The sequence below is a fragment of the Hippopotamus amphibius genome, chromosome 16 (assembly GCF_030028045.1).
Source record: "Hippopotamus amphibius kiboko isolate mHipAmp2 chromosome 16, mHipAmp2.hap2, whole genome shotgun sequence".
NCBI classification, from domain to species: domain Eukaryota; kingdom Metazoa; phylum Chordata; class Mammalia; order Artiodactyla; family Hippopotamidae; genus Hippopotamus; species Hippopotamus amphibius.
The window spans coordinates 49,283,521-49,294,523 of NC_080201.1; the positions used below are offsets into that span (position 1 = coordinate 49,283,521).

At 54.6% G+C, this 11,003-nt stretch overlaps 1 protein-coding gene across 1 annotated transcript; it reads left to right on the forward strand.

Annotated features, from left to right (window-relative positions):
- Nucleotides 1-606: 606 nt before the first annotated feature.
- On the forward strand, nt 607-10,650 carry KCNK6 (potassium two pore domain channel subfamily K member 6). Its single transcript, XM_057712209.1, has 3 exons — nt 607-1,027; nt 6,804-7,199; nt 7,364-10,650. Exons 1-3 carry the CDS (start codon nt 706-708, stop codon nt 7,585-7,587), a joined length of 942 nt encoding a protein of 313 aa, XP_057568192.1. The 5' UTR covers nt 607-705; the 3' UTR covers nt 7,588-10,650.
- Nucleotides 10,651-11,003: the final 353 nt, after the last annotated feature.

The window sequence follows — 11,003 nt, forward strand, 5'->3', positions numbered from 1 at the left end:
GGCTGTCACTGTTGAAGTGCCCGGAGCCCTCCCAGGGCAGGGCCAAGGACTGTCTTGGTCACTGCGTGTCCCCAGCATCACCCAGCAAAGGGCCGGGCACAAAGTGGGAGCTGAGCAAAGATTTGGTAAATCCCCACCCTGTGAGGGCACGGGTGACACCTGGTCCTGTGGTGTCCCCCTTTGTGAGTTAGACAGGCGTCCCCTCCAGGTGGACGCAAACCCACTCCAGAACGCACGACTTGGCGAATGGAGCGAGGACTGGATTTCAGTTTGTCTCCTCGTCCCGTCAGACACGCGCCCCGGTGCGGCGCACCATCTTCGCAGTCTTGCGCAGAGGCCATAAGGAGTTGGGGTGCGACTCCTAGGTCCTTGAGCGGAAAAGAAGAGTTCGGATTCTCTCTGGCGTAGGGGGCCAGGGCTCCAGGGAGGAAGCAAAGGAAGGTAGGGGAGAAAGGCAAGAGCAACCTGCCCGTCTCCTGGGCCCCGGAGCGCCGGGCTCCTCCTACTCGGTGCTCACACCTGGCGGTGGGGCGTGCCTCAGTTTCCTCCACCCCCGCCCCTCCCCTTTTCCCTTTTCTTCCACTTTGGGGCGCTGGTGACGGCGCTTCTAGCGCTCCCGGAACTGAAGCTGGGCGCCGGGCGGTCCGGAGGCGGGGGCCACGTCAGCGGGGCGGCCGGGGGCTCGGCGGGCCGGCCGGTTGCGCCATGCGGCGGGGCGCGCTCCTGGCCGGCGCCCTGGCGGCGTACATCGCGTACCTGGTGCTGGGCGCGCTGCTGGTGGCGCGGCTGGAGCGGCCGCACGAAGCCCGGCTCCGAGCCGAGCTCCAGACGCTGCGCCAGCAGCTGCTGCGGCGCAGCCCGTGTGTGGCCGCCCCCGCCCTGGACGCCTTCGTGGAGCGGGTGCTGGCGGCCGGACGGCTGGGGCGCGCCGCGCTCGCCAACGCCTCGGGGTCCGCCAACGCCTCGGACCCCGCCTGGGACTTCGCCTCGGCGCTCTTCTTCGCCAGCACGCTGGTCACCACCGTGGGTACGTGAGCGCCGCCCCGAGCCCCTGGCCTGCGAGGACCCGGGACCCCCACCTCGCCCCCGCCTCCGCAGGCACGCAGGAGCCATCACGAAATACCCTTATCCCGGCGGATCATTCCCGACCGACTCTGAGCCCAGGATCCCCTCAAAACCCGCAGTGAGGACGTGGGACCCACACGCGTAGGCTCCTCCACCTTGGGGTGCCCCCATCCAAGGCTTTCCTCCCAGTAGGAAGTCCCCCAGTTCCCTCAGAGTACCTTCGGGTGGACATCTGGGACCCCATTCCTTTGCCTTAACCCTTTGGAGACCCGGGTTCGTCCAGGTCCTTCTGGGCCTAGAACTATCCTCAGAGACCTCCTGTGAGAACCCGGGACCCTCTGCCTGAGACCCTCGCTCCATCTGGACCGGGACCTCAGCCATGCCAGGGCCTCTGCCCTCTCTGGCTCAGACCACCATCCCCTCCAACAGTCTCCTGATTCTCCAGATAAGTCCTTCCTGGATGCCCCTTGGGAAGCCTTAACCCAATCTCCTCCTGACCCTGGTGCCCCAGTGAGGACCCTGAATCTCCGGACCCTCTCCAAGTGCTATTGCTAAAGACCTTACTGCCAGTAGAGATCCCTCAGTAAGAACCTGGGGCCCCCATCTCAGACTTCCACACTTCTGGACCTAGACCACTTCCCAACAAGGGGCCCTGCCCTCCTCCTGACTAAGGACCACCCCCATCTTCATACTCCCCTGCAAGTAGCCCTGACTCCAGGCACAGGACCCCTCTTCACATATCCCACTCCATCTTGACATCTTTGTATTGGGGAGCCCTCAGTGCAGGGTTTTCCTCCCAGTAGGGACACCCCTGTTCCCTCTGAACATGGAACTTCCAATTCAGCAGCCCCTGGCTGTGGAAGTGTGTGAGAGAACTAGAGCACCTTCCAGGAAAAACCACTGACTTTCCAACCAGAAGCTCCCTAGCTGCGACTCCCACCCCTCCAGTCCCAAAATGGCACCAGCAAAAAACCACAGTTTTTCCAAACCAGGGACTCCCCATGGGGTCCTCTTTGTTTATTTATTTTGGCCACTGCTCAGATTCAGGATCTTAGTTCCCCCTTCAGTGAAAGTGCAGAGTCCTAACCACTGGACCATCAGAGAATCCTTTGGGGACCTCTCTGAACTTGAGAACCTCTAGCTGAGACTCTCACCACTCCCTGGACCCTGACACCCCTCGTAAGAGCTTCAGAACCACCTGGGACCCAAGGGCCCTCCACACACACTGTTCTTGAGAGCAGAATCTGCACCCCACCCCAGGATGCCAGCCCAGGGACTCTGCTCTTTGAACCTGCTACCCCTGCCCCAAGACCCCCTGCCCAACCTGAATTTCCCAAGAAGAGTAACCTGCTGGGGACTTGGGACCCCTTCAGTCTCCTCCAGACCCACAGCTGGGACCTTTCTCTCCCCCCAACCCTGCCCCAGTGTGCTTTGGACCCCAAATTCTCCCTCCATCAGGGATGCTTCAGGCTCTCTGTATCCCAGAACCCTCCCCACTATCCACTCAAGACCATTACCACTTTCTGCCCTTGACACCTTGACACTCTCAGCCAGGACCTGAGACACACACCCCCTCCCATCTTACCCTTAGCATCGCCTGTCCCTGTCATGTCCCCTCAGGCATTCTTGGGCTCAGAAGCCCCCTCCACCTGAGGACTCCCCTCCCAATCCCACTGTGATCCAGAAGACGCCCCCACTGCTGCCTGTCTACCTTCTTCCTCTGGACCCAGGACCCCGGCCCCAAACCAGGATCTGTTTCAAACTAGGACACTGGCCTCTGATTTCAGATTACGGGCTGGAAACCACAGATCCCCTTCCCTGGACTCCTACTGCCTCAGGTGGGACCGACCCCCAGCCCCCCAGCCCTACTCAGGAAATCCCCCACCTCAGTGCCCCTCAGACCTGGAAAACCCCTTTGTTGTCAGGCTCTGCTGGTCTTCCCACAGCCCCTCCCCAGCCCCCAAACTTCCTCTTTGCCTCTTTGCTAGGATTTGGACTAGGGGAGGTGGCTGGGGTAGCCCAGACTCCTACCTCCCTGTCCCTGCCAGCAATAGCAGGCAGCCTTTGGCTTTTGTGCCCTGTCGTTGTCGTGTCGACCAGCAAACCAAGGCCTCGGGCATCAGGGCTCAATGCTTCTCACAGATTCTCCCCAGTTGCTGGCTGGGCCTGCCTGAGTCGCTCCGCTCCTGGGCTTCACTCTCCCTCTTTCTCCTCCCAGATCCTGGCTTCTGAGAAGTCGTCCCAGGCAGGGCAGGTGAAGAAGCCAAACTCAAGGCAGGCACCGTCTGGGTTCAGCTTCCTGTTCAGCCACTGCTGACCTCTAGTCCTCAGTGTCCTCCTTCATCTGTAAAATGGGGATAATAACACTGCCTACTCCACAGTACTAGTAATCCCTGGTAGAGGACTTAACCGCCTATGGACTTTAACTCATTCAGCACAATAAACCTTGTGAGGCAGGTACCATTAGTGGTCCTATTTTTTAGCAATAGAAACTGAGGCCCAGAGAGGTTGGACAACTTGCCCACGGCCTCACAGGTAGGACTGTAGGGTGCAGATTTGAACCAAGGCTGTCAGGCCTCAGAATCCCATGCTCTTAACCAACACACCACACTACCTCTCAGGCTTCCATGAAGCTAAACTGGCTTAACAGGATTCTTGCTAAAGAGGAAGGACTTCAGTATCAGTGATGGGCAATGAGGAATTTGATCAGATAGCAAGAGTGGGGAGATTCTCCGTAAACCAACCGAAGATTCCTGCTAAAACTTGGCTTAGTCAAGAAGAGGGCTCAGAGGAGCCTGACTAAAATTTGATCAAGGAGGGAGTCTGTGTCCATGTGACGTGCCGGTAATAAGAGGCTCTGAGATCGACAGAGCTTCAGTTATTGTTGGTGGGAAAGTCGGGAGCCCTGAATGTATCTGGAGAAATGGAGAACCAGACGTCATTCAGAGAGACCTCTCCCACAGCGTCCCTGGTCTTGTCATAGGCCTGAGTCTTCTGAGGAAGACCTGGGGCCTGGAGCTTGTCCAGGCAGCCTTGCTGCGATGGAGGCCTGGGGTGGAGGAGTCGGCCCAGGAACTGGAACTGGAAACCGGGAGAGGGAGCAAGCACTACAGTCATGCTAACTCTTTCCGTGCCCGCAGTAGTTGCTACGCCCTGTCCCAGCCTGCATTTGAGGAAGGGATCGTTTGTGAGGCCATTGTGCACTACTCTGAGGAACCTGATGCTCAGAGAGAAGTCACTTGGCCAAGGTGATACAGGGACCAAATAACAAAGCACTGACTTGGACTTGGCTCTTGGAGGTAGTACGTTGAGGCTCACAGCCCCCATGCTGTCCTCACTCTATGGTTTTTCTGTTTATAGGGATTTCGTGTCATTTGCAAACCTGTCATTTCAGCCAGGCTGCCAGAGGTTCTCCATCAAAAGCCTTGCATTAATGAAGCTTGGAGCCCTAAGTGCTAAGCCTCAAATAACAGTTGCTTAAATAAGAAGGAAGTTTATTTCTTGCTCACATTCAAGGGAGTCAGTCCAATACCAGAATGGTGCTGCATGGTCAGAGACCCTCGGGTTCCTCCATAACTCCTGGGCATGGTTTCCATTCCCAAGCTCTTCTCATGTTCCCAGGTGGCTGCTCACCTGCAGCTTTCACATCTGTGTTCCAGGCAGCAGGAGGAGGGAGGAAAGAAGGGAGATAGGCATCTCCCTTTCTTTAAGGACACTTCCTGGAAGTTGCTTGCTTCTTTCATGTATACCTCACTGGCCATGAATTATCCCAGAGCCACACCTAGCTGCACTGGAGGAGGAAATGTCTTTATTCCAGCAAGAACTAGAGGATCCTTTATTTTCCTTAGGGGTGTGTGTGTGTGTGTGTGTGTGTGTGTGTGTGTGTGTGACAAAATACACAGAACATAAAATTTACTGAGCCATTTTTAAGTGTATAGTTCAGTGGTATTAGGTACATTCATATTGCTGTACCACCATCCATCTCCAGAACTCTTTTTGTCTTGCAAAACCGAATCTGTACTCTTATATATTAACTCCCCGTTTGCCCTTCTCCTCAGCTCCTGGCAACCATCGTTCTACTTTCTGTCTCTTTGAGTTTGACTACTCTAAGTATCTCGTATATATGGAATCACAGAGGACTTATCTTTTTGTGACTGGCTTATTTCACTTAACATAATATCCTCAAGCGTCATCCATGTTGCAGCATGTGTCAGAATTTCCTTCCTTCAAAAGGCTGAATAACATTCCATTGTTTGTATTTACATTTCATTGATCGGTTCATCCATCGATGGGCACTAGGGTTGTTTCCACCTTTTTGGCCACTGTGAACAATGCTGCTAGGAACATGGGTGTACAAGTATCTCTTCGAGCCTCTGCTTTCAGTTCCTCTGAGTATATAAAAGCCAGGGGATCCTTCTGTGTGGAAGATGGGCTCAGGGGAAAGCCTGCTTGTATGTGCAGTGCTGCTACAGTTTCTTACGGGTCACATGGCTGGATCTGCCGTCTCTTGGGCAAGACATTTTACTATCAACATAAACCAGGCCCCTTACTACCCCAGTCATATCTCTGACCCTTTGGTTTGATTTATCTGGGAAGTAAAAAGAGATTTTTAAATTGCACATTGCCAGAGTGATCCAGTTTCACCGATACCTGAATTCCCCTTTATCGTATTTCTGTTTGCAGAACTCACGCCCATGCTGGCCTTCTTGTGTTCCCCTGGTCCTCCAGGAGCACGGTGGGGCTTGTCACACCCATTTTAGAGTAGAGGAAACTGAGGCTCTGAGCCAGGGTACAGCCTGCACCCTTCATTCATTATTTTGACTGGATCAAGTGGCCACTCTGTGCCAGGTACCAGGGCTACAGCAGTGAACACAACAGACAGAAGCCCCTGTCCTCCTGGAGCTGGCACCCTGTAGGGAGACAGACAGTAATCAAATAGGTAAACTATGGGACTTCCGTGGCGGTCCAGTGGTTAAGATTCTGCCTGCCAATGCAGGGGGAGTGGGTTTGATCCCTGGTCAGGGAACTAAGATCCCACATGCCGTGCAGCATGGCCAAAAAAAAAAAAAAAAAGGAAGAGCTGGGTAAGAGGGTATAACTACTTAAATTGGTGAGGGAAGGCCTCACTGAGAAGGTGGCATTTGAGCAAAGACCTAAAGGAGGGGAGGAGAAAGGGACCTATGTGCATACCTGAGGGAAGAGTGTTCCACTGGGAAAGAACAGCCAGTGCAAAGGCCCTGAGGTGGAAGCATGCTGTGCTGGATTGTGTGTGGTGCCTCATGGGTCACCATGAGGACTTTCTCCTTTTACCTGAGTGAGATGGAGCCACAGGAGGGCTCTGAACAGAGGAGGGACATTACCTGACTCACGTGTTCACAGGGTCCCTCTGGCTGCGTGAGGGGAGAAAGGAGAGCAGGGAAGAAGCTACCAGGTAGACAGGACCAGGATGGATCCGTGTGGGGGTGGGAGGGGGGGTGGTGGTGAAGTGGGGTGGGTTTTGGGTCTGTTTGAAGGCTGAGACAACAAAGTGGGTGTGAGTGCCAAGGAAGTGACAAGGGAGTCAAGGATGAAACCAGGCTCTTGGCCTGAAGAGCTGGAAGGGTAGAGGTGCCATCACCGGAAATAGGAGACTCTAGGAGGGGTAGGTTGGAGGGTGAAATTAGTCCTCGGTTTAGGGTGGTCACAGACCCCAGAGTGGATGCCGAGCGGGCAGAAGGATTTCCCCCTCGCTCCTGCAGGCTACGGGTACACGACGCCACTGACCGACGGGGGCAAGGCCTTCTCCATCGCCTTCGCGCTGCTGGGCGTGCCGGCCACCATGCTGCTGCTGACCGCCTCAGCCCAGCGCCTGTCGCTGCTGGTCACCCGCGCACCCCTGTCCTGGCTGAGCCGGCGCTGGGGCTGCCACCCCCGGCGGGCGGCCCGCTGGCACCTGGTGGTCCTGCTGGGGGTTGTGGTGACCGTCTGCTTCCTGGTGCCGGCTGCAGTCTTTGCCCACCTTGAAAAGGCCTGGAGCTTCCTGGACGCCTTCTACTTCTGCTTCATCTCGCTGTCCACCATCGGCCTGGGTGACTATGTGCCCGGAGAGGCCCCCGGTCAGCCGTACCGCGCCCTCTACAAGGTGCTGGTAACAGGTGAGTGGGGTGGCTGGCTGGGGACCGAGGGACGGTCTAATGGGGACTTGGCCCCAACCCAGGGGGGAGTTGAGAGTCACATCCCCATCCTGGGAGATCCTGTAGCCCCATGGCCATGACTCGGAGGTCTGAGTCTACCCATCACCCCTCTGCCATCTCTGCAGTCTACCTCTTCCTGGGCCTGGTCGCCATGGTGCTCGTGCTTCAGACTTTCCGCCGTGTGTCTGACCTTCATGGCCTCACAGAGCTCATCCTGCTGCCCAGGCCATGCCCTGCCAGCTTCGACCAGGATGAGGATGATCAGGTGGACATTCTGGGCCCCCAGCCGGAGCCACGACAGCAACTCACTGCCGGCTCACACACTGACTACGCCTCCATCCCCAGGTAGCTGGGGCAGGTGCCGCGAGGCTGTGAACCTGGCCTGCGGCTGAGGGCTCCACGGGACTGGAACTGACAAACTAGCACGTCCACAAGCACATGCCGGTGTCCCTGAGGCCCTGCCTCCACGGTGCATCCTCTGTCTTACGTGCCTGAGCACCGCTCAGACCCAGGAACCAGCATTGCCTTGTTTCCTCTGCCCCTCCTCTCACCTCCCCCCGCACTCTGTGCTTCCCTGGCTTTCTCACCATCTCTGTCTTTCCCTCTCACCATCTGCTTGTTTCTCAGTCTTTTACTCAGGCCAGCTGCCTCTCTCACTTGGCCACTCATCACCTACTGATTCTCCCAAGCTCTGGGCTCACCTCTCATTTCAGGTGCTAGATTGGTCACTCCACCTTGGACAAGTGACCAGCCCTCTCTGAGACTTGATCTCTTCATCTGTGAAGTGGAAAGAATACATTCACTCATTCAAAACTTCCTCCTCTGTGCCAGCCCAGGCTGAGCAGTGCTAGGGAAACAGCAGTGTTTGGGATGGTCCAGGCCCTGCTCTCATGGGGCCTGCTGTTCTATAAAGTAGACAGACCTGTTCCCACACGACAGTCCCTAACAGGCAGGACTTCAGAGGGGGTGGGGTGGGGTGGGCAGAGTGGTCTGGGCTGCGGTGGAGGAAGCACAAGGAATGTATCCAATCCAGCCTGGAAGATCAGGGAGGGCTTCCTGGAGGAAGGGGCAACTGAACTCAGACCTGAAATCTGAGGAGTAGTCCAGGGAAGAAGGTGTACCTGACTCATTTTCCCCAAGTGTATCCAGAGAGCAAGACACATTTGGAGGCTCCTGGGGGAGGCCTGTGTGATAGAATCTTCTGCAGCAGCCTGGCAGGCAGGAAGCTGAGACGGGATCCCAGCCTGGATCCGAATGATATAGGAAGCGCTGCTTTTAGTGAGACACCATTGTAACAGCTGTTCCCGTTTACCAAGGACTAATTACATTACATGCACTGGGCTCTGGAGCTAGCCTGCTTGGGCTCAAATCCCAACTCGGCCATGTCCTGCCTGTGTCCTTGGGCAATCACTTTGCCTTTGTGATTCCCGGTTTCCTCATCAGTAAAATGGCAGTAATAATAGTGACTTCAAAGGTGGTTTCACAGAGCCCGCCATGTTATTCTGTGATGTTTTCTTTGGCCAGGCCCTGTTCTGGGTACTTTACATATGAGGAAGATAATGATATTATCAGTCAACGTGAGCGTGTCCTCAAATTTAGACCATCTTGGGAACTTGGCTTCTTTCTTGAGGACATTAGAGAGCCATGGAAGGGTTTTGAGCAGGAGAGGGCCATGATTAGGTTTGGGTTTTAGCTGCTGTGTGGAGGGGGAGGCTGAGGCTGGGTGCCCAGGGGAGGCTGGGGCAGAAACAAAGCAGGAGACAATAGGACTGGGTAGGGCCAAGGGGAGAGGAGGAGGGGGTGAGTCAAGGGATGTTCAGAAGGCCAAGTGGACAGGCCATCAGCCTTACAGACTTGGGAGGGAGAAGGCCAGGGAAAGGTCCGAGGATGGTCAGCTGCCCCTGAGGTGGGGACCTGAGAGAAAGAACAGATTTGAAGGGAGATGCTGAGGCTTGTTTGGAACATGGTGGCTGTGAAGAACTAAAGGGATACCCAGAGAAGGTGTCAGGAGGTTACAGGACCCTTAGGGCAAAGGCTCAGGGGGTGGTTGAGGCTGGAGACAGATGAGGAAACCAAGGCCATGAAGGTGGGTATGACAGCCCTGGGTGGGAATGAAGAGAGAAGACCAGCCTTGAGAAATCAGCCTTAGGGTATTTATATACTTATATCAGTAAGGAAAGATGTGGGCTGCAAGTAACAAAATCCTGACTGGCACTAGCTGAAACAATGAGATGGTTGTATATTGTACGTCACCAGAGTTGGGGAGAGCTCCGGGCATGATACAATCCACAGCTCCAAGAGGGTCTTGTGGCCCCAGGTTCCTTCTCTGCTCTGTTACCCTCAGCTGAAGGCTAGGTTCCCACATGGGCTCTCCTCATGGCCTCAAAGTAGCTGCCACGGGTCCAGGCGTCACAACCAGACATGTTAAATTTTAGTGCAAGAAGGGGGGAGGTGGGGTGGAGGCATCTCTTCCCGTGGTACCTCTTTGGAAACCAGGAAACCTTTTCCCAGTGTCTTCCAGCAGACGTCCTTTTCCATCTCATTGGCCAAAACTGGCTCACATGCACATCTTGAACCAATCATTGGCCAGACTGATGGCATCACCATGATTAGCTTAGATTCCCCAGGATTCCCCCTGCTGCCCAGCGCTGAGTCTGGGGCTGAGGTTTTAGCTTGCAGGCTGGTGAATACTTGAACAAAACTGGGCTTCAATTAGAAAGGTAGAGAGTTGGGAGAATGGTCAGACGTCAATGAACTAATCAGCCAAGGCAGTGATGTACAATTATGCAGGCTGGGACCTACATAAGGGATGCCTGGCTGGCAGGGTGGAAACAAATAGGGGCTGAAGTTCAAGGCTGAATATGCCCAAAAGGGATTTCTTTTTCTAATTAACGTAACAGCCCCATATGGTGAGCAGTGACCCTTCAACCAATGCCCTCATACCAGAGAGAAGAGCTTACAAAGGAGACAGAAAAGGAGTTCTAGAGAGGAGTAGGAAAACCAGGAGGGTGGGGCGTATTGGTAAGAGATGAGAGAATTTTAAGGAGCGAGAAGGCAACATTGTCGAATGATGCTAAGAAGTCACACAGAATTGTTTTAATAACAATGACAGAGGGACTTCCCTGGTGGTGCAGTGGTTAAGAATCCACTTGCTAATGCAGGGGACACGGGTTCAATCCCTGGTCGGGGAAGATCCCACATGCCGCAGAGCAACAAACCCCGTTAGTCACAACTACTGAACTTGCACTCTAGAGCCCATGCTCCACGACAAGAGAAGCCACCACAATGAGAAGTCTGCACCACAATGAAGAGTAGCCCCCACTCTTTGCAACTAGAGAAAAGCCTGCGTGTAGCAACAAAAACCCAATGCAGCCAATAAATAAATAAATTTTAAAAAAGAATAAAAAAAAAACAGTAATAGAAAACACTTACATGGCTTTACTATGTGCCAGGCACTGTTCCAAGCCCTTGATATACAAGAATTTATTTTATCCTCTCAGCAACTCTGTGAGTCAGGCACATCCTCTACATTGCAGATGAGGAAAAGTGGCCCAGAGAGGTTAAATAACTTATCCAAGGTCACACAGGAAGTGCAAAACTGGGATTTGGACAAGGTTTTGCTTGGTCACCTTGTCCTGCAGAGGCTCAGAAACATCCACTGTCTAGGTCTTTCTCAGTCTCCCAGCCTTCCTGGCTCCTCAGCATGGTCACTGACCCTGCTGCTAAAGTCAGTAGCTGGATGGAAAGCAGTTCCTTGAGGGAGGT